General features: G+C 46.2%; 1 protein-coding gene across 3 annotated transcripts in view; it reads left to right on the top strand.

Moving 5' to 3' along the window:
- nhsl2 (NHS-like 2) overlaps nucleotides 1–23,545 on the top strand; it is a 139,137-nt gene that overhangs the window by 102,040 nt on the left and 13,552 nt on the right. For all 3 annotated transcript variants that reach the window (XM_061913475.1, XM_061913476.1, XM_061913477.1), the window contains exons 2-8: nucleotides 3,011–3,238; nucleotides 6,687–6,823; nucleotides 12,041–12,224; nucleotides 16,965–17,144; nucleotides 17,207–18,299; nucleotides 18,365–19,502; nucleotides 19,581–19,884. In XM_061913475.1, the coding sequence (XP_061769459.1) occupies nucleotides 3,011–3,238; nucleotides 6,687–6,823; nucleotides 12,041–12,224; nucleotides 16,965–17,144; nucleotides 17,207–18,299; nucleotides 18,365–19,502; nucleotides 19,581–19,884 (3,264 nt within the window). The remainder of the gene's footprint in view (nucleotides 1–3,010; nucleotides 3,239–6,686; nucleotides 6,824–12,040; nucleotides 12,225–16,964; nucleotides 17,145–17,206; nucleotides 18,300–18,364; nucleotides 19,503–19,580; nucleotides 19,885–23,545) is intronic.

Here is a 23,545-nt window from a genome sequence, read left to right as displayed (position 1 = left end):
CTAAGACAGCTCAGTTGGTGTGATTATTAATACACAGAAAATTTGCACTTTTTGTTTAAGCACAATAATGTTAAAAATAAATAAATAAATAAATGGGTTGTACTTGTATAGCGCTTTTCTACCTTCAAGGTACTCAAAGCGCTTTGACACTACTTCCACATTTACCCATTCACACACACATTCACACACTGATGGAGGGAGCTGCCATGCAAGGCGCCAACCAGCACCCATCAGGAGCAAGGGTGAAGTGTCTTGCTCAGGACACAACGGACGTGACGAGGTTGGTACTAGGTGGGAATTGAACCAGGGACCCTCGGGTTGCGCACGGCCACTCTTCCACTGCGCCACGCAGTTTATCTGTAAACATTGCTCACTTTATTTGCTTTTTCAGCGTATTCCTTTAAAATGAGAGCTACATGATTTGTTATGTCTTTGCTTACTTCGTGCAAAATTTGCAACAATATTGCTCATATTTGAATTTACCTTCCTATTTAATCCATCCAGAAGACAATAAAAAAAAAGCCTTGAACCCTGAAAGATTTCAAACTGTACATCAATTTGACCATTTTTTTTAACGAAACACACACAGCCTTCACTAATTCTCCCATACTAATTTCACACCATTTGTCTGTTATGTTCACTACAATTTTCCAGTATTTTCCCCAAATGCACAGAAAATTTCAAGAACAATAAAGATAATTATACTCGTATAGTGGCGATATTGAGCCCTTTCTGCACTGCTCCTCTTTTCAAATTTGGGCTTCACAATTGATTTTGCTACTCCTATATCTTGCTCAATGTTAAAGCTGGAATCTGTACTTGCTCTTGTATCGCAGCAACAGCAGAAGAAACATCTGACAGTGACACAATGTTGCAAAGGATAGTAGAACAACATAAAAACACACACTTCATCATTTCCTTCCGTAGTTACGGCTAAATCAAAGGCTTTAAGGTCTTTTTATTCTGGTTATCGTCACTTGTTTAGCTTTTTTTTTTAATCATTTTCTTTTTATTACCGTCAAAAACAGCTCTACTCCTCAATTAACTCCATAGACATTTGTTTTTGTGTACCACTTCCACTACAGGGAGTCTGTTAAGGCTTGTGTGCTGTTCAAACATGAATACTAGAGTTTAGAGACAAATATTGAAAACCTCCCTTGTCGCTTGCCATCCCCCTGCACCTCACCAGCCTGGGGGGTCCCTACCCACAATTTGAGAAACCCTGTTCGCCCATACAGTAGTACCTAAAAACTTACGATCTTGCATGTCAAATCAATGCTGCCCATTGAAATGAATTGAAATCAGTTTAATTGGTGCTTGCCCCACCCCCAAAAAACTACCACAATTTTGAAATGAAACATGCCATTTAAAAATAAATCAAACATTTAACAAATATTGTATAAAGACAATACAATGGAATACGCAATCAACTGCAGTAGTTGTATGAGGTACTATAGTAATAATGGAGTAGAATTCTTCAGCATCTCTTTTGAGCCATCAAACACACCATCAGCAGCTTGTCCATATTTTCATGGACAAATGTCTGCTGTTTCAACATTCGTAGCTAGCATTACACACCTCATGCTTCAGTATAGTACAGGTGAGCAGAGCTGAAATTACTTGGCCAAAGTTGGCTCCGCTGTCTGTCATGTGTTTGATGATCTTGTTCTATATTCAATAAAATAATGCTAAGCGAGTAAATGGGTTATACTTGTATAGCGCTGTTTTACCTACAAGGTACTCAAGCGCTTTGACACTATTTCCACATTCAGCCATTCACACACACTGATGGCGGGAGCGGCCTAACCACGACTCATCAGGAGCAAGGGTGAAGTGTCTTCCTCAAGGACACAAGGGACTGGTCGAAGGTGGTAGAAGGTGGGGATTGAACCAGGAACCCTCAGATTGCTGGCACGGCCACTATCCCAACTGCGCCACGCCATCCCCGAGTAAAATCAGGTGTTTTGGGCGTATCTTGTGGGGTTCATTGGTGACATTTGCTCCACCAACTAATGGCATTTTTAGACTCAGAATGACATTTATTGGCCCATGGCAAAGTGGTTAGAGCAGCCGGCCAGAAACCTGAGGGTTGCAGGTTCACTTCCCACGTATTGACATCCAAAAATTCGCTGCTGTTGTGTCCTTGGGCAGGACACTTCACCCTTTGCCCCCGGTGCTGCTCACACTGGTGAATGAATGATAGGTTTTGGTCAGAGGGACAGTAGGCGCAAACTGGCAGCCACGCTTCCGTCAGTCTACCCCAGGGCAGCTGTGGCTACTGATGTAGCTTACTACCACCAGGTGTGAATGAATGTTGAGTCCCACTTCTCTGTGAGCGCTTTGAGTGTCTAGAAAAGCGCGATATAAATCTAAGTTATTAATTAATTGATTAAAACACAAGGAATTTGACTTAAGGCATGGCAAATAGCCAAGAGACACTTAGGGCACTCCTAAGTTGAGGCACCATTGTAGGTATATTTTAAATTTTTTGTTTAATTTTATTTTCACAACAAATCGCCCCTGTGCCGCACTTTGAACACCTTTGCTGTGCACAGCACGGGGTTCCCTTAGGGTCACATGATCCATCAAGCGTCTCAGTTCAAACCACTGGCCGATTGGACAGGACTTCACGTTTCTTTATTGCCCACATGTTCCGGCGTGATTTTGTTTTTGCTTGTGTCAGGTATGCGAGAGTGACGTCCGCCCGTGATCCTCCTCCAGTCCCTTCTAATGTTCCCTTGGAATCGCTTCCCCTCCCTCGTTTTCTCCCCGTTCCCTCCCTCCTTCCCTGGTTCCTTGTTCTCCCTGACAACACACGCCGTTATGTAATCTCCAGCTATTAGTTATGGAAATTCATACCATTTTATTTACTCCTCCCGTCCTCTTTAACCCCCATCCTGCCATTCACCATCCTCTACCGTAATAACATTATTTCCCATCCTCTTTCTCGCTCCTCTCTCTCTCTCTCTCTCTCTGCATCCATCACTTCCATCCCTCCCGCTTCCTGCAGCCACTAGCGGACTTGAGGCGGAGGGCAGCAGGCGCGGAGGCACGAGCGGCAGCCGCGGCAGCGATGCCAACCACAGCAGCGGCGGTGGCGGCGGCGGCCACAACGGTGCAGCCCACTTCAGGTCTCCATGGCAACAGAGCGTGAACGTGTTTGGCTCGTGGAGCAGGCCCGAGTGTGTCGAAGAGCTGCACCAGCAGGCGCAGCTTAACCTCCAGAGCCTGCTGCAAGGTAGGCACGGATGGAGGAGGAGAGAGGCGGATTGGGCGGATGGAAGGTGTATGTGTTTGGGCGGGTGGATGGATGCTACTGGGATGGTGCTGCTGCTGCATGTGTGTGTGCGTGTGTGTGTGTGTGTGTGTGTGTGTGTGTGTGTGTGTGTGTGTGTGTGTGTGTGTGTGTGTGTGTGTGCTTTCCTTACCATATTGCAGCGTGTTGGCTGAGCAGCTCTGCAGCTGATGCAACGTTGTTTTTTCAGCTTTTGACAGGGTGTGTGCGTTTAAACAGCCCCGCTTACATTGAAGCAGCTCGTCAGTGGCCGTCACTCTGGCTTATTTCGGTTATTTTTATGACGGAAATCTGCTTTGTAGACTGCTGAGAGTGTTGCCGTCTCTCTCTTTCATTTGCACTCTCTTTCATTTGCAGTGTGACTCATGCTCTCTCACCCTCCTGCCGCCACCAAACCGGCCTTTGGATGAATGAGCGAGTGAGTCTGAATGGGGAGGATGAATAAATGATTAACTACTTGTTGCTCGTCGAGCTCCTAATGAGGCACATGTTGTGGTGTCGACTAAGTAAAAGGCGAGACGCACATTTACGTGTAACCGTGATGCCCTGGGGATGACCACAGGGTTTGGGATTTTTAGGTGGAAGAAGGGCATGTAAGCAGCTGAGGAGGGCAATGACAGGAAGTGAAAACTGTACAATAAAGTCAGTCACAACGTTAGCATTTGTAACTTATTGCATATGTGTTCGTAGGATATTTGTATATGTTAGGGTCTAACTGAATTAAGTGTGATGCGCACGCATGGGGGTGTGGGTCTTATATAACACCAAAGTGCTCCCTCTTTCGCCATCCTCGCCCTCTGCCTCTGTGAAATATTCATCCTCTTTCTCTCCTCCGACTCTTGCGCCGCTCCATATTTATGAAGCTGACTGTCAGACGGATCCGCAGCACCGTCTTATCATGACACCCAACCCACCTGCCTGGCTTCGTTCATTTCACACGACCTCTGTGGCTGTGTTGGCGCTGAAACATCGACACAACAACAAACCTTGGGAAGGGATAGGGGTAAAAATCAGTTGAGGCTTTTTGAGTTGCAAGAAGAGGACCGGTTGTTGTTCTGCAGCTGCGTGTACTTTGCAGATGTTGCCCTGGGTCACCCGAGGTCTTGCAGTCTGAGCAGGGCCCCGCTTTCATTCAGATTCCAACGTGGAAGCTTGGAAACAGCCTTTGGGAAGATGATATTTTCTAAGGCACCGTTTACACTATCCAGGGTAGATCACACCTAACCTTATCCGTGTCCACACACAACAATGCCACCGTTTAAGCCCCCCGCACCTAGTACGCATGCGCGGAAAATGCGCACGTCATAGTCACCTCCAGTGTTGCTTTGTGTGCAAGTTCTTACATTGAATATCTGAACAATATCCAGTGTTCTGGTTTTTCAATTAAGTGGAAATCCAGCGTGCTGTGGAGCCTTGTTGTTGTGAATCACACCTGAGCCATCCTTAATTAATCACATCTTTATTAGACACGTAAACAATATGATAAAGAACATTTTACATCAATCAAACTAGGGATCTAGATATCTGGTTAGGACACTCCTCACTCTTTTGCCTTCACTTTCATTGGCCATTCGTTTTTTGTGACTTTATATACTCTGGACCTAGACGTTCAGTCGGCGACATACATGGCGGATATTAACTGATGCGGTCTGCTTTGCCAGTCCAAATGCATTCGCCGTTTTCCTCGACGGCCAGGTATTACAAAGCACATGCTACCATTTGTTATCACATCCACAGGAGCCCACATTCTCTTTGTCTCTTCTTCGACAAAGGACTACGTTTTTCTCTAAGTAGAATCACAGCTGACACGGCCAGACATTGGAAAGTTATCTTGCCGTCTGAGAAGTGTTGTATCCCAAATAGCTGCAATCGCTTTCTCTTGATGTATTCATTTGGGATTTCCACAAGCGTCTATACAGGTAGAAGGAGAAACACGGGATTTTCTGGATGACTCTCCTCCATATTTCCAGTGGTTAGCTCAGAGTTCCGAAACCGCTTTATTATGAAGCTGGCTGTGGCGCAGTCTTTCTGACGTCACTTCCTGTGTGGGGCGCGGTCTTTCTGACGTCACTTCCTCTCCGAACTCAATTTTTTAACCATTGATGAGTCCATACAAAGCTAAGTGCCGGAGATTCAATAAATACACAGCTCACTTAGCTCTGTAAAAAATTGTCCGAGGAGGGGGACCTTAAACGCTGGTTCAGCGTGGCTGAAACTGGGCTCAGGCTAAATAATTATTTGTTCAAGGGGTTAAACGACTTAGTGTAGACCTGGCCTTAGGAGGGGAAAGTAAATGGACGCGATCAAACCCTCTTTTTCGCGAGGCACGCCGTTCCGGGTCACGAACGCAATGCCACCAGCCCATTAGGCCAATTGTGTGCTTTGACACACAGGCAGTACGCAGGAAAACATGAAAGAGGAGTATTGTTCCTGGCGGTTTGTGGAAGAAAGAGTGACCCACATTTGACAGCATCCAGGCGCTAATTGCCAAGGATGTTTGGGTTCATCGGTGAATGAAGTTGCTGCGCATGTTTAAGTAAAAAAACAACTGAGATGCTAACAAACAATGTGCACTTTAGGTACGCCTGAGTGCTTGTCTGAATGAGGGGAGAAGGCGGGGTATTTTTTAAGTGTGTGTGTTGGGGGAGTGACCGGCATACCTTTGCACCCCCCCTCGTCATCTCTCCCTCCCTTATTTTCCCACCAGCTGCATGGTGCATGGCTACCAGAGGCATGGGTCTTCCACTCTTGGAGTGGACACACAATATGTTTGTTTTCAACTTGCTATCATGCATCAGCAGCAGAAAGTTATCTCCCTCTCTGCCTGTGTCGCTTGGCAACCCCCACCAATACCGCTATGGAATCCATATAAGTCGACCCAAGTGGGCTTTAGGGATGAGTGGAGACTGGGTCATGAGTGTGTTTTGGGGGTAAAGGATTGGTTGGCGGATTGTGAGGGGGAGTGTGTGTGTGTGTGTGTGTGTGTGTGTGTGTGTGTGTGTGTGTGTGTGTGTGTGTGTGTGTGTGTGTGTGTGTGTGTGTGTGTGTTTGTGTGTGTGTGTGTGTGTGTGTGTGTGTTGTAGGGAAAGAGGAGAAGGGGGCGGGGGTTAGGAATCTGTTTACAATGGCCTGAGGGGGAGTCGTCAAAGCTGGCAGAGTTAAGGGAAGCGGTGCTATCGAGGGGGAAAGTGAGAGCTAGAAGACACTAAGGGAGTCTTGTGGTGAGGTAAACTGATGCAGAGCAGCAAAGCGTGTGTGTGTGTGTGTGTGTGTGTGTGTGTGTGTGTGTGTGTGTGTGTGTGTGTGTGTGTGCGTGTGTGTTTAGTTTGTTGTGTTCAGGAATGCAAGCATCCGACGCTAACATGAGCCGTGTCGCTTTCCATGTGCACAGACTTTGAGGAGCAGCTCTGTGACGCCAAGCTGACCGGTCAGACGTTCCGCCATCCGCCCTCGCAGAGCTCCATCAACGCGTCCGCCTGCAACTCGCCCGCCTCCCTCGGCGACAAGCGGTCCGACTACATCTTCCTGGTAAACAGAGTCGCTCTTTCGAATGCTGTTGGATCTGATTGTGTCCGACTGTTGGTTGGGATGCGTGGGGCGGGGGGAGATAAAGTCCATTAACCGTCCTCATGCAGGCACAAGGAGATCATTGCTTTAACATTGTCTTGATGCCACAGAGTTAAGAGAATGATTGTGACATTGTTTAATGTAGGGAGGGCTGGGCGATATGGTCTTTTTTTAATAATATCGCGATACACGATTATATATCTCGATATTTTGCCTGGCAGCACGGTGGGAGAGGGGTTAGTGCGTCTGCCTCACAATACAAAGGTCCTGAGTAGTCCTGGGTTCAATCTCGGGCTAGGAATATTTCTGTGTGGAGTTTGCATGTTCTCCACGTGACTGTGTGGGTTCCCTCCTGGTACTCCGGCTTCCTCCCACTTCCAAAGACATGCACCTGGGGATAGTGTGTGAATGTGAGTGTGAATGTTGTCTGTCTATGTGTGTTGGCCCTGTGGTGAGGTGGCGACTTGTCCAGGGTGTAGCTGAGATAGGCACCAGCGACCCCAAAAGGGAATAAGCGGTAGGAAATGGATGGATGGATATTTTGCCTTGGTCTTGAGTTAACACTTGATATATATAATCATAGCAGTATATTGATTCTATGTGTCTACATTAAAATATTCTTGTTCATACTGCATTAATATATGCACATTTTAAACGTTCATGTAGAGAAGGAAATCACAACTAAGTCAATTGACCAAAACTGTATTTATTAAACATTTATTAAGCAGTGGCACAAACGTTCATGTCATTTCCAAAACAGAAAGTGCAAGTTTGTCAGAGACGTTTTAAGTGTCAAATAAAAATGAGCTGCATAATAGAAAACCAAATAGTGTTTGTCCTTCGCTAAGTGGTAGGTTACATCAAACGTTATTCAATTCTGTTGTTGACTATTTTTTTTATATGGTGTTGATCTGGAAATGTTTGCCTTGGCATTTTGTTGGTGTGGCACCGAATGGAGATGTTGATATACGGAGTAAGCACTCTTCGTTCTCTAGCAGGTGACTTTTAAAATGATGCTACATATTAGCAGTAATGCTATTATTTGTAGCAACGCCTTTGGCCAACACTTGACAAATTACGGTTGTCTGTTCGACATATTTGATGGACCCCCAGCTGTTTTTCTTGGGAATTAATTCGTCCTTCTTTCGCACCTTCTTTCTCTCGTATAACCACTCGCACGGCTCTGCTAGTATCCCGGCTAACGTCACCCATGCCGCTACCGCTCTGCTCCGCGAGGGCGTATGCGTGAGAACGTATACTCGAATATCACAATATAGTCATTTTCTACATCGCACAGAGACAAACCCGCGATGTATCGTTTATATCGATATATGCTCCAGCCGGAGTTTAATGGTTTAAGTTTGTTTCGAACATACATACAACGTGATGTAATCACAGTTTCCAGCAGTGATTGGCTCGCCCAGGTTAGACTACCCGTAGCATCTCTTTTTGCATGTTATGTAAACATGCATTAGGGTCTAATTGGAGACTTTAAATTGTGCAGAATGGTAGTTAGTCTATATCAGGGATAGGGAACCTATGGCTCTCGAGCCAGATGTGGCTCTTTTGATGACTGCATCTGGCTCTCAGATAAATCTTAGTTGACATTGCTTAACACGATAAGTAATGAATAATTCCGCTGGGAATCACAATGTTAAAAATCCATCCATTCATCCATTTTCTACTGCTTGTCCCTTTTGGGGTCACGGGGGGTGCTGGAGCCTATCTCAGCTGCATTTGGGCGGAAGGCAGTATAAACCTTGGACAAGTCGCCACCTCATCGCAGGGCCAACACAGATAAACAGACAACATTCACACTCACATTGGCACACTAGGGCCAATTTAATGTTGCCAATCAACCTATCCCCAGGTGCATGTTTTTTTTTAATTAAAAATAATGTTCAAAATATAAAACATTCTAATGCATTTTAATCCATCAATCCGTTTTCTACCGCACCTGTTCAAGAAGTCGCATCAATAGTAAGAAGTATTGTATTTATTTATTTATTTATTTTTTTGTCCTGTCCAGCTTCTCAGGCAAATCATATAGTTGATGTAGATGCCCATATTGGCTGTTCAGATTTACTTTACAAAAGAGAAGTGTAGGATACTTCTCTTGTTGCCTTATTTGAATTTGACTTTATTAAATGTATTTATATTATCATTTGGTGCAGCTGGGCCGGAACAGGAGGGGATAGAAAGACAAAAAAAGGAAGACAGAGGGGGAAATTGTGGGGGTAAGAAGGGGATTAGACAGAGAGACAAAAACAACAACAGCAAATACAACAATAACAACAACAACAATAGAACAACACCAGCACATACATAATATGTACAAATATGATCGTAAAAGTGATAGCAAATAAGCAGTTAGTGAAATAAATAATATAGTAATGACAATGAGCATTTTTACACTAAAACTGGAGCAATACAAATACCAATAGAAAAAGCGCTATTGATCGTGAACAAAACCAATAGTTTACCTCTATTATCAACAATAAAGTTGTTCAAATGCAACAATACGTATACATAATGATAACTAGAGAGATAATTAAAAAAATAAATTAAAAAAAGAAAAAAAAAGAAGGAATACCGAAAGATGAAAGGGAAGAGAGATAGGCAACCTATATTAATCTTGTAGATTGTTATAGTAACAATGGTTTAAGCTCTGTCAATATTGGTTAGCTTCAGAATGACAATGTTATTAAAAAGAGTAAGAGACTTATTATACTCTAAAAATGTTGGTCTTACTTAAAAATGCACGCATTTAGTTGCATTCAGGGTTAAAAAATATTATATGGCTCTCACGGAAATACATTTTTAAATATTTGGCTTTCACGGCGCTCTCAGTGAAAAAGATTCCCGACCCCTGGTCTATTTGGTCACAAGTCCAAGGTGTAGCTCTCTTCTCGCCCCAAGTCAGTTGCAATTTACGACCGCTCACCCGGATGGACCCACCCAATGGTTAGTACCACCTGATCCCATGACTGTAGTGTGATAGGTGTGATGAGTTTGAGCTATTGTTGCATCTTGAGTAACGCCCCCCACTCTCCAAAACTGCACGATACACCGCCTCTGCTCAGGTTTGTCATCATATTCACACTCTCAGCAGGCAAAATGATTTAGCATCTCCCAGATGGAAATGTGACAACTCTATTAGGAATTTATAGCACAAAGAGGCATGAGTGACGCGTGTTCTTCCTGCCGGGGCGGGATTTTTGGGAACGACAGTCGCTGATTACTTGTCCCCAAGGCGGCCTGATGGACTCCTTGAGGTGATTTCGCTGGCACGCCGTCCCTCTAGAAGCCCCTTAAATTGCTCTGTTAAGGGGCTGATTTCAATTAAGAGTCCCTGGAGACAACTTGGATCGGAATTTCCTGTGACAGCATTTCCGTTTCTTGACCCCAAGGAAGACACTCAGTGTCCTGACACTGTATATGTTATAAACACATAACACCTTGGGGCTAGAATATCATAGAAACAAATAAAATATCACAGTTAATTGGTCCATAAATGACCACGACAAAGGAATTTCCTCAAAGCAGGAATCCATCCTTTTTTTACTGCTTGTCCCTTTTTGGGGTCGCAGTATTATCCAAGCTGCAATCTGGCGGTAGGCGGAGTCCACCCTGGACAAGTCGCCACTACAGATAGACAGACAACATTCACACTCACATTCACACACGAGGGCCGATTTAGTCTTGCCAATCAACCTATCCCCAGGTGCTTGTCTTTGGAGGTGGGAGTAAACCGGCGTACCCGGAGGGAACCCTCGCAGTCACGGGGTGAACATGCAAACTCCACACAGAAAGACCCTGAGTCTGGGGATTGAATCCAGGTCCTTTGTATTGTGAGGCACATGCACTAACCCCTGTCACACAGTGCTGCCCAGGAATCATAGCTGGAGCGTGAAAAAAATTGTTTGCTACCTTTTTTAAATACCTTTTACAACTTTGAGAGCCCTATAGACATGAAATAACTCTTCTAATCCAGTATAGTAAGTAATGCTGGCTGAGGCTGAGCCAATCAGTGGCCTCGATACTGAACAGCATGCTCTCATTTGTTTGGTCTCCTCCTGTGGCCAATAATATTGTAGTATTGATATGTATATATAATTTAGTAATTTGTATTCTGGAAAACACTTAACTTTTGGACCAAAAAAATTGTATAATTGTGAAAACCGCACTGTTTGAAGCGCAATGTGGCGAGAAACAACTGTAGATAACCTTTGTTGAAATCCTTCTTCAGCAGCCTCTAAGAAAAATAACAGGACAGAACATTGAGAGTTACAAAACAAAACAATATGATAGAAATAGTGACACAGAAACTTAAGAAATGAAATGATTGATGAAGAAGACAGAGGCTGGATGAAATGTTGTGGTCGTTCTCCCAAGATGCAGCAGGAACTCCGGAGGCAAGGTGCAGGTGAGACAATGATTTATTCGCATAAATCATACAGGATACAAAATAAATAACAGTAGCGTGCCGATCGTACGGGAAGCAAAGCTAAGGAAGCTAGCGCGAAAGCTTAGAATAAGGAATTAAATAAGTAGACGACGTAACTTGTTGCATAAAAGCAAATAAGACAGCCAGACAGTGAGTGGCGAAATACAGGAATATGTAGCTCTCTGACTAGGAGGAGGTGAGCGTTCCGAACACTAGTCAGAGACAGGTGAAACTAATCAGCACCCATGGAAACAAAAACACAAACCCAAGGGTGCTGAAAACAGAAATGAGGTAGTAAAACTAACAGAACAAAACATGATCCGGGCAACGGATCATAACAGTGGAGACTCTTCAAACCCTCTTTCAGGCCCAACATCAGTCTTCTCATTAGAATGACCACAGGTCCCATTACTTTTGTCCAGAACATAACAGAGCATTTGTCCTTGCCAACCTTCAAGGCAGATGCCACAATTAAGTTTTGTGTTTCATTTGTTGACTATTTATCCGTACGCTCTAATGGGCATGAGTGCAGTTTGGCCCCTGTCCTCTACAGCCGGCTGGGATGCTAACATCTCAAGAGCAAATAAAGGACATTTGCTTTGCTTTGAAGCATTCCAAAGTTCACCTCTGTCTGTACGCCTTCATAGAATTTGTAGTTTGTGTCCTGCTGGGTTAGAAACCAAAAACCTCTTGGACGTCTTCTTATCTCAGCTGAACTTCTTTTCTTCCAGCCGGCATCCAAGCAGCTCTACGAGGACGAGACCGACACCTCCGTCTTCGGACTGAGGTCCCTGGCCAACCCATCCCCCTCGCCGACATCGCCGTCCCCCTGCGAGTCAGACTGCCCCCCGCTGGGCTGGAGTGGCGGACCACCCGTGGCGGAGAAACCCCGCTGGCACCTTGGCAGACGCACAGGTTAACACGACCTTGTGATTTAGTGGTAGTGGACGCAAATGAGTGCAAACAGTGTTGTCACTTGCGTCATAAATCAAGAGTTTGGCTCGTTTCGATGCTCAAGTGTGAGTAAAGAACGTTGCCAATTTAGTCAGATTATTCACAGCAAGTCTTTGAAATACTCATGCATTCCTTAAGTCATAGCCTTGAATCAGTTTTTTTTTATTGGGACACATTACTTGTTAAAGGGGAACATTATCACCAGACCTGTGTAAGCGTCAATATATACCTTGATGTTGCAGAAAAAAGACCATACATTTTTTTAATCGATTTCCGAACTCTAAATGGGTGAATTTTGCCAAATTAAACGCCTTTCTATTTATCGCTCTCGGAGCGATGACATCAGAACGTGACGTCACCTAGGTAATAAAGCCGCCATTTACTCAAACACATTGCAACACCGCGTCTCAGCTGTGTTATTTTCTGTTTTTCGACTATTTTCTGGAACTTTGGAGACATCATGCCTCGTCGGTGTGTTGTCGGAGGGTGTAACAACACTAACAGGGAGGTATTCAGGTTGTACCACTGGCCCGAAGATGCGAAAGTGGGAAGAAATTGGACAAAATTTGTTCAAAATACGAGGGTGTGGGAAAAGCCGACGAAGTGGTCAGTCATTTGTTCCGCACACTTTACCGACGAAAGCTATGCTACTACAGAGATGGCAAGATTGTGTGGATATCCTGCGACACTCAAAGCAGATGCATTTCCAACGATAAAGTAAAAGAAAACTTCCGCCAAACCCCCATTGATTGTGCCGGAGTGTCTGCACATTTTACCGGCGGTGCTAAGGCAGACATGGCACAGAGATGTATGGATCATCTGCAGATGCATTTCCAACGATAAAGTCAACTAAATCACAAAGGTGAGTTTTGTTGATGTTGTTGACTTATTTGCTAATCAGACATATTTGGTCACGGCATGACTGCCATCTAATTGATGCTAACATGCTATTTAGGCTAGCTGTATGTACATTTGAAACTATATTTACATCCAGCATTTCCCTCCAGCCACATTTAATGCCAAACAAACACTTACCAATCGATGGATTTAAGTTGATCCAGTGTCACAAGATGCAAAACTTCCGATCGTTGGTCTGCACATTTTACCGGCGATGCTAAGGCAAACATGGCCGAATAGCGTCAATAGCTATTCACTCAATAGCTTCAGTTTCTTCTTCAATTTAGTTTTCGCTATCTGCCTCCATACTCCAACATCCATTTCAATACATGCGTAATCTGTTGAATCGCTTAAGCCGCTGAAATCTGAGTCTGAATCCGAGCTAATGTCGCTATATCTTGCTGTGCTATCCGTATTGGCATCACTGGATGACGTCTCAGGAAAATGGACGATGGCTTCACAGATAGCGAAAATCAGGCACTTTAAAGCTTTTTTTAGGGATATTCCGGGCTGGGTAAAATTTTGAAAAAAACTTCAAAAAACAAAATAATCCACTGGGTACTGATTTTTATTGGTTTTAACCCTTCTGAAATTGTGATAATGTTCCCCTTTAAAGGGGAACTGCACTTTTTTTTTCAACTTTTGCCTAGCGTTCACAATCATTATGAGAGACAATAGGACAAAAATAGTTTGGTTTTTTTGTATTCTAACATGTACAAATATACTTGTTCTAGGTAGCTAGCAATGCAGCTACTGGGAGCAATCTATTCCACCTCTAAATCACTTTAAAAATGCATTCAAAAGCCGTCAACAATACTTCAGTTACGTTACGTAACATGTATAATAACCAAGTTGTCGCGTCATTGTTATTGTTATTGGGACGGCGCAGCGCAGTTGGGAGAATGGCCGTGCCAGCTACCTGAGGGTTCCTGGTTCGATCCCTACCTTCTACCAACCAAGTCACGTCCGTTGTGTCCTTGAGCAAGACACTTCACCCTTGCTCCTAATGGGTCGTGGTCAGCGCCTTGCATGGCAGCTCCGGCCATCAGTGTGTGAATGCGTGTGTGAATGGGTGAATGTGGAAATACTGTCAAAGCGCTTTGAGTACCTTGAAGGTAAAAAAGCGCTATACAAGTATAACCCATTTACCATTTACATTGTGAGAGCGAACACAGAGGAACTATTTTTCTAGCGTAGTACAAATCAGCATGCTTCAGTATTAGCCGTAAAAGCTAACTACGACAAGAGATGAGCTAACTTCTACGTCAGCACGAAACACGTTTGAGTTTGTAATGCACAACACTGCGATAAGACACCAATCTGTACTGACTGAAAAACATTAACCATTACATTACAGTGTCTGTAAAGTATTAGCCCAAATTTCATGTTTTGTTTGGACACAGCTAGCCAGACAACCTGTGTACTGTAGTTGTAATAACACGCATGACGTGATCAATATAAAATGTGACTTACTCGATGGACAATCTCTTTGGTCCAGCTGCCCAGGGATGTTTTCGTGGTGTTTTTTGGATAAGCACACCATTAATCTCGCAATAGTTTGTCTCCAAATTCCACATTTGAAACTTCAAGTGGCTTTAGCCTTACTCTATCGGCTTCACTCTGCAACCAACGTCTCACCATCTTCTTCGTGCTTGCTTCCATGACATTTAGGTTCAAAAAGATAAGGGTTTGAATCCTCATTTGTCCAAAAATACTTGTCTTTGTGGTTTACTACCAGGTCTGCCATGATTAGAACACACTCGAGCGTTTTGTATACGGAAGTAGGAACACACATTTGTTGCCAGAAGTCGGACGTACGCTACTATGGAAACGGAACTCAATGCGCAGAAGAAGTTAGCTCCGGAATTACATATTGTTATGATCATGTCTGTTGCTACATTATATATATATATATATATATATATATATATATATATATATATATATATATATACGTTTGTAAAACGTTGGAAGGTTTTGGAGTTTTAGAGGGCTTTGAAGGCTACAATGGTGATCCCACTGACCGCATTTTCCAAGCATTTTTAATCATCTTTAATAATTTAGAAATACTTTTGTTCTTGTCTCTCATAATGATTGTGAACGATAGGCGAAATTCCAAAAAGTGCAGTTCCCCTTTAAGTCTGCCCCTCAGGTTGGCATGAAAACAATGTCATGCAAACATTCCGATCCTGTCCTCTTGTGTTAGAGGTGTTAGCATGCCCTGGTCATCCTTGCTCTGACACCCCTGCTTCCCCTCGCCATGTTTACTTTGTGTACATGTCAATGTGCCCCATGAAGCACATCTATATCCAAAACGGACGGTTTTTTTTTACTCAAAGGTCAAATATAATGATGCTGCTGCCTTTCCCTCAGCTGGGCATTTTTTTTTTTTTTTGCATACATTTCCTAAATATGCCATCTCGTTGTCGTGACGCCCAGTCTCTACACCAGCAAACAGGTAGCTGGCAATTGGCTTGCTGTTGCCATGGTAACTCGCCACTCTTCCTCTCTTCTCACAAAAAAAAGAAAGCGATCTGTATAAACAATGCACCGACGGAAGGATGACAGGAAGTGAGCAAGCGGCAAGAAGCAAAGAAAGAAGGATGAAAGTAGAGTGAACGTAGGCTAATAAAAGAATGATCACTGATCTCGCCTCATCTTCTCAGCTGATGACAGGTGTGCTTTGGGAAAGTAGGCAGGCAGGGATTGCAAGGACCAGCTCAGTGGCCTTGTGGTTAATGTCCACATTAAGACTGGGAGGTGGTGAGTTCAAACCCCGGGCGAGTCATACCAAAGACTACAAAAAATGGGACCTATTGCCTCCCTGCTTGGCACTCAGCATCAAGGGCTGGAATTGGGGGTTAAATCACCAAATGATTCCCGAGTGCGGCGCACGCTGCTGCTCACTGCTCCCCTCACCTCCCAGGGGGTGTACATGGGAATGGCGTCAAATGCAGAGGACATATTTTACCACACCCAGTGTGTGTGTGAGACAATCGTTCCGACTTTAACTTTAATTTATTTAGTGTACTTTCCAATGACGTGTTTAGTGTACTTTCCAGCTCTAAGACAGGAATTGTCAATGGGACTTAACAAGTGGTCTGCAGGGCCTTTGCCGCCCTCGTCCTGACTCTTCTGATGGCCGCCTCAAACTGATACCTGAACCCACTGCATGACTTAAAACTGTGTATAAACCCACTGGGGTGAGTTTCCCTTGCCCTTATGTGGGCTCTACCGAGGATGTCGTTGTGGTTTGTGTTGTGGTTTATGCAGCCCTTTGAAACACTGGTGATTTAGGGCTATATAAATAAACATTGATTGATTGATGATTGATTGATTGATAAGTTCACGTCCAACAAACCCCATAGCCAGGATTTTAGCCTAGTCAAAAAAGAGTTGTGAAGACCACTGGGAAGAGTGTCGTAGTTCTGAAATGCTCTTTCTTACAGATCAAGTGTACTGGCTTTCTCTGCAAGACAAAGACACGTCCAACTATCTTTGTTTACATTCCGTGAAATAAGCAGGTTATTGAGTTTGGCAGTACAATGTGGGATTCACCGGGCAGCAAATCTGCGTCTCTTGTGTTTTTCTTTGTTTTCCTACTGAGAAGCATCAACGTCAGCACTTGCACACACCGTACTTCGCCTCCGATTACATAATTTTCACCGCTCCATCAGCTCACTTTTCCATTAGTTTAGCCCCATCAGATTAACTTGCCTCATTGATTTGAGTCATTTTGTTAAAGGACATAAACAAAGTACGAGTGACGAGAGCAGCAAGATCACTCGTGAATCTTGTTTCCAGGTGAGGGGGGAAGTGGGAAATTCCATGGTGTGGACCTCCTGCAGCACTCTGTGTCCCCATCTCCCTCTCTCGGGGAGCACTTCCACCAACCCCGCTCACTGGAACCCGTCACGGACACCCCTCACCAGAGCCTTGCCTTGAGAAAAATACACTCTGACGTCGACGCAACCACACCTACAGGTATGCATGATGGAGAAACACACTTCTTAGCATGTCTTAATGCTCCTCCTTCACTCCATCAGAGAACATCCTGGAGCGGCCAGGAAGCATGGACCACTCTGGACTGATTTGCTCCAAAACCCACTCCACCACCTGGAATGGACCCAAAGGCTCCACCTTCTCCCCCGCTGCGTGGAACGAACCTTACAACTACACCGTTAAGAAAGGGCCGGCAGTCCCACCAAAACAGCACAGCATCATCGGTCACACGGGAGGCGGGGCTCAGGAAGGCGTGATGTTGGTAAGCTCGGGACACTTGGCCAGCTCACAGTCCTTCTCGACAATGTCGGACACTGCTGGGAGACGAGGGAACAATACGCCAGGGATGTCACTGGCAGCTGTCATGATGGGGAGGCGGAGTGAAACAGAGGGGGCCACGGCGGATGGAGGGAGGAGTGGGGGGGGGGAGGGCGGCGGTGGAGAGGTGGGAAGGGGAAGGGAGAAGTCGGCCCGCTCCATAGCGGCGGCGAATGCATTCAAGTTCCGGGAACGTTCCCTTTCCACACCTACAGACTCGGGCTCCTTCTGCTTCACTGAGTTTGGCACAGACCAGCCAGACGGGAGTCTGGCCTCCACAGGGAATGGGAACGTCTACACCGCTGCAGAACACCAACGGCAGCATCATACCTTCTTAGGTTTGAGCGAGAACTACGCGCTCCTCTATCCCAGAGGAAGCTCTGAGGACAGTGCCAGTACCACTGACAACATCTCTGTCACAACTTCTGATTACGGCGTTGAAGGACGCTTGCGCCTGCGCTCACGATCTATTTCGCTCAAAAAGTCAAAACGCAAGCCGCCACCTCCAGTGAGGAGTGTTTCTCTCATGAAGAACCTTGGAGAGGCTGAGGGAAGGATCCACTATGGGGGAAAATTGCATAGGGATGGCCGGCCAAAGAGCCTGCATATTCCCAGAGACCACTCTCCGGACTTCCAGCCCGACTTCCTTTTGCCCAGCTTGTCTTACTCCTCCAAATCAGACACTCAGCGAGGAGAACCAGGCCAGGGAGGCTACGATCGACCTCCGAACCTGGAGGTGCATCCACCAGAGAAGGAGGCGGAACTAACTTTCCCCACTCACTGGCAGCTAGGGGAGTGGAAGAGCAATGACCCCTACAGGTATGACTCTTATTTGCCTTGTTAGTTGCTCTGATTCTTCATAACTTTCATTTTCTTTATTCCAGGTCTTTATCAGGCTCTAGCACAGCTACGGGTACCACGGTGGTTGAATGTATGAAAGTCAGAGGTAGCTCAGAGTCGTTGTTAGAATCCCCTTCCACTTCCAGAGCCACGTCACCCTCGCAGCTCATCACGGAAACAGACGTTAAACCCACCTCGCCTTTCAAACCCCCGGGACTCATGTCCCCGTCAAGTGGATATTCCAGCCAGTCCGAAACGCCAACTCCGACTGTGCCGCTCAGTCATGCAGCAGGTCCGGGAGGAGTTGGATCCTTGGGGACAACGGGGTGTAAGATGCGCCCTAAGATTCCTGAAAGGAAATCCTCACTACCTTCACCAAAGGATCCTACTGCCAGGTCCAGATTATCCTTTGAAATGCCAGGGAATGCCCACCTTGAGCTGTCATCCATTAAGCCAAAGCAAAAGGCCAGCAGGCGGCATTCGGACACTTCCACGGCGGCAAAACCTGGAAAAATCAGCCCCAGCTCTTCCCAGGTGCTCCCTGTAGTCACCCAGAATGAGCTGAAAACAATTCGGCTTCGATCTGTCTCACGAGGCGACTTGGAGGACTTCCCCGATGGAGCGTCAGACACCATCGAGGAAGAACAACAGTGCCGAGACTTTGGAGACGACACCAGTCCGCCTCCCACGCTACCGAAACCTAAGCCACCTGTTGCAGTCAAACCCCCTCTGCCAAAGCGGCCCCTCAACTTGCTTCTGAAGTCTCCTTCGACGCCCCCCCTTACCTTGGACTCACCCCCAGTGTCGCCTGTGGAGCGGCCTGTGCCTCTGGGCAACATTTACAAAGTGATGAAGAAACCCAAACCCAAAAAAACGCCACCTAAAAGTCCTGCAAGTCCATCAGTGATCCCAGACATTAATTCCATGTCCACTACACATACCTTCTACGATCAGTGCCTCTTTGACCTTCCTCCCCTTCCGGAACCCCAACCTCTCCTGGAGGATCCTGTGTTGGAGCCGGAATACAACGCTGGCTTTCAACTGGGGCCAGAAGATGGAGGCTCTTTACCTTCTCCCTGCAGTAACCAAGAACCACCAGAGCTCCAAGACAAAAGCAAGACGCTTCCGTCAAGGATAACCATCTCCTGTTTGGCAGAGCTCTCCGACAAAAAAAAGCCCAAGGTATAAAATATCCAGAAATATATTTTAGAAAGTGTTATCGGTCATTTTTTTTTTTAAACAAAACGTTTTCCCCTGCAGGTTCCACCCCCAGTTCCCAAGAAGCCTTGCGTCCTGCTTCTTCCTTCATCCGTAACCCCCTCCACAAACGGCGGCACAGACCGCCAGACGCCACAAACCGACAGTCCGGTGGGTCCCTCGTCTCCTGGAGCACCTTTCCCACCAGAAAATATCCCAATAAGTCCACGAGCGCCTGAAATGTCAACACAGGATGAGAATTACTTGGGATTGGATGTTTTGAAGGAATCTTTACTCCACTCCTCCCTGCTGGATTCCTCCTTCGCCGAGCTGGAAGGGAATATGGTCGCCACTGGGATTGGGGCAGGTAGGTTTTTAGAAACAAGCGTTGCTCTATTAAAGACATACAGTGGAACAACTCATCAAGTCCCGGTTCACCGTGTACTTATTACGGAAAATATCGACGTACATGGTCTAATAAAATGTATATACTTATATAAAAAATTGGTCTGTTATTGTAGGCATATTATTGTTATCTTCATCACAAAGCAGTGTGAAATGACAACACGACAACTGTGTAGTTGCACAGTAGTAAAACTGTGTCAATGGTGATTTCCTGTGTTAAAATACTGGTCAAATGGGAACGGCGCTTTTTTGACATTTTCACATCATCCACAACCCTTATGTGAAACAAGAACAGTTAACAATATAGGTAATGAGATTAATCTATTCTGGTTATAAAGCGCTCTAAATAAAAAACCAAAAACCGCCAATAATGCTTAATTTACATGCTGTGACTAGCATTTTAACCAAGTTATAGCTACCGTATTTCCTTGAATTGCCGCCGGGGCGCTAATTAATTTAAAACCTCTTCTCACTCCTGCACTTACCAAAGGCATGCGGTAAAAGTAAGCATGCGCTAATTATTTTAAAACCTCTTCTCACTCCGGGACTTACCAAAGGCATGCAGTAAAAAAATTAGTGTGATCTAAGCTTGGACCTTAAATCCTACTGAATAGCTCTTAATCTTCTTCCCTTTATGTGATTTCAAATTACCAGTATTGAAATCAGCCTCCTACATTTTGAAAATGATGACAGGGGAAGTGTCACTCGTGACGTCACGAGTTTGACCAGGCGGTAATACTAAGCATGCACTTATTATTTTGGGAAGCGAGTTTGACCCGGCAGTAATTCAAGGCAAGTGTTGCGATCTGCTGCTCAGATCTTCACGTGTTTGTTTTTTTCATTCTCAGTCTGACCCGTTTATTTCCTGTTTTTGTCCATCACTATGGTTACACATCAGTCCACCTGTTAGTCTCGCCCCGCACACCTGCTACTAATTTTCACCCTCCTATTTAAGCTCACCTTTTCTGTTTACTCATTCTCGGATCCTAATTTGCCCACGCGCATCAGTGACGACTCTCATCATTCGTATGTATTCTCTCGCTAGCTCTCACGCCAAGCCACTTTATTGTCTAGCTTTCATGCTAAATGTTTTGTTTACTCTTTTGTGTCCTCGTACCAAGTTTTAGTTTTCCTTGTTTTATCCTAGCTTTCACGCTAGCGTCTTTTGTTTACTTTTTCTCTTTACACCAGTATTTTTGTTCATAGACTTTTGTTATTAAATACCCTTTATCTTACCTATGCTGTGTTCTGCTTCGACGCATCCACGGGAAAACCACACCGGCATTACAATGCCGAAGAAGAGTCATCACAGTAGGATCCGAGCATCAAGTTGTTTTTCCGCGTCGAAACCACGGGAGGAACCCTTCGACTTAGGGTTGTGGTTGGAGCTCGTGGCTTGGGAGCAGGAAAGACTCGACTGTGGGCCTGAAGTCTCCTCCGAAGCCGTTCGCGCTGCCCCGAAGAAGCGGGGGGTCCAGTGGAGAGGTCCCCCGCGCGGCAGTAATGTTCCAGCACCACTTATTCCTCCCCATGGACACAGCAAGTTTCACCCCGTCCAGGATTCACCCGTCATTACCGGTAATCCTGCTTGTTTTTTTTCAAATCATTCCTTAAGCTGCCATGACACTTTTTCTGACACAAGCGATGACGTCATTTGGGGAACGCCCACCGGTGACGCAACACCGGCCTCTGTTGATGACATTTTTTCAGAAGATTTTTTTATTGTGGACGATATATCTCAGCCATTTTCCAAAAACTTGGACAGTAATAATACTTTCACACAGTATCAGGACATTTATATTGATTCTAGTCACCCTCAGCATATTGTTAATTGTCAAGATCAGCCTCCCATTACTTTGGCCCCGCCCACATCTCAGCCTATTTCACGTCCTACCCCTACGTCACCTGATTTTGAAACTGACCTAGAAAAATATAGTCCTGCCTGGATGGACGAGTGGTACAGGAGAGTTTTGATTGAACTGGAGCTGGAGGAGAAATTTCTTGCTGCTCAGAACAATCCTCTCCTCATACAGACTAATGGGGTGGAGTCTGCCCACCTCCAAACCTCCCACCGCCCGCCCTTACGGTCAGCCTCTATCCAACGGGACCCCGTCTGGAATCCGGGTCTCGAGGGGAGGGCCAGTATTACTACTAAGCCTCCTAGACCTCCTCCACCGGTGTTCTCCCCGGTCAAGTCACGCCCTCTTAGACCTCCTCCACCTGTGTTCCGTCCGTGCCCTAGTTCTAGTTTTAGTCACAGTCTCTCTCAGAGTTCGAGTCCCAGCCTTCTTCGTAGCCCATGCTCTAGTCCTACTCGTAGACCGACTTGTAGACTGAGTCGTAGTCCAAGTCCTGGTCCGAGTTTCCGTTCTGATTCTAGTTGTAGTCCTAGTCTTTCTCGTAGTCGTCGTAGTCCTAGTTCCACTCGTAGACTGATCCGTAGTCCGAGTCCTGTTTCGAGTCCGGTCCCGAGTCTTGTTTCTTGCCTTTGTAATATCAGTACTGATTCCCCTCGTGGTCTTAGTCCGAACCCTAGTCCTTACCCAAGTTCTTGTCCGAGCCCCAGTGTTACTGTAAGTCCTAGTCTTTGTCCTAGTCCTTGCCCGAGCACCAGTTTGATTGTGAGTCCCAGTCCTTGCCCAAGCCCTAGTTTGACCGTTTGTCCTAGTTCTTGCCCAAGCCCTGGTATGACTGTAAGTCCTGGTCGTTGCCCAAGCCCTTCTCAAAGCACTAGTGTGATTGTTAGTCCTGGTCCTCTCTCAAGTCCTTGCCCGAGTCCTAGTGTTTGTCTTATCACTCATCATAGTCCTAGTCCTGCTCACAGCCAGTCCCCTAGTTCTCCTCGGCAGACCCCTGTGCCTGCTCCTCGGCTGAAGCCGACACCTGCTCCCAGTCTGGTTCTCACACCAGCACATGACTCTGACCTGGTTTTCACACCAGTTTCAGACTCTAAACTGGTTCTCACGCCAGCACCAGTTCCTAAGCTGGAGCCCACTCCGGTACCAGCACCACGACAGGTACCGGTGCCAGCTCCGTGCCGCCAAGCACCGGTGCCAGCTCCGCGCCGCCAAGCACCGCCGACGACGGGGCTGGAGCCCACACCAGCGCCGACGACTCCTGCGGCTCCCAGGCCGCCTCCGACGACTCCTGCGGCTCCCAGGCCGCCTCCGACGACTCCTGCGGCTCCCAGGCCGCCTCCGACGACTCCTGCGGCTCCCAGGCCGCCTCCGACGACTTCTGCGGCTCCCAGGCCGCCTCCGACGACTCCTGCGGCTCCCAGGCCGCCTCCGACGACTCCTGCGGCTCCCAGGCCGCCTCCGACGACTCCTGCGGCACCCGCATCATCCTCGCCAGCTGCACTCGGGCCTGCTTTGGCTGCAGTCCCCGCACCCTCGTCTGCTGCTTCCAAGCCTGCTGGGATTTCGGTGCTGAGGCGTCGTCCACCACGTCGATCACGGGCGTGGCCTCTGCGAGGTCATCCTCCTCGCCAGACACTCCCTCCTCCATGTCGGCCACGGATGTGGCCGTGCCCGGGTCGTCCGCCTCGCCGGGCACCTCATCCTGCGAGGCGGCCACTAATGTGGCCTTTTCGAGGTCGCCCGCCAAAACTTTTTCGGCAGCAG

The sequence above is a fragment of the Nerophis ophidion genome, linkage group LG10 (genome assembly GCF_033978795.1).
Source record: "Nerophis ophidion isolate RoL-2023_Sa linkage group LG10, RoL_Noph_v1.0, whole genome shotgun sequence".
Taxonomy (NCBI): domain Eukaryota; kingdom Metazoa; phylum Chordata; class Actinopteri; order Syngnathiformes; family Syngnathidae; genus Nerophis; species Nerophis ophidion.
This window is presented reverse-complemented; position numbering and strand designations above follow the sequence as displayed.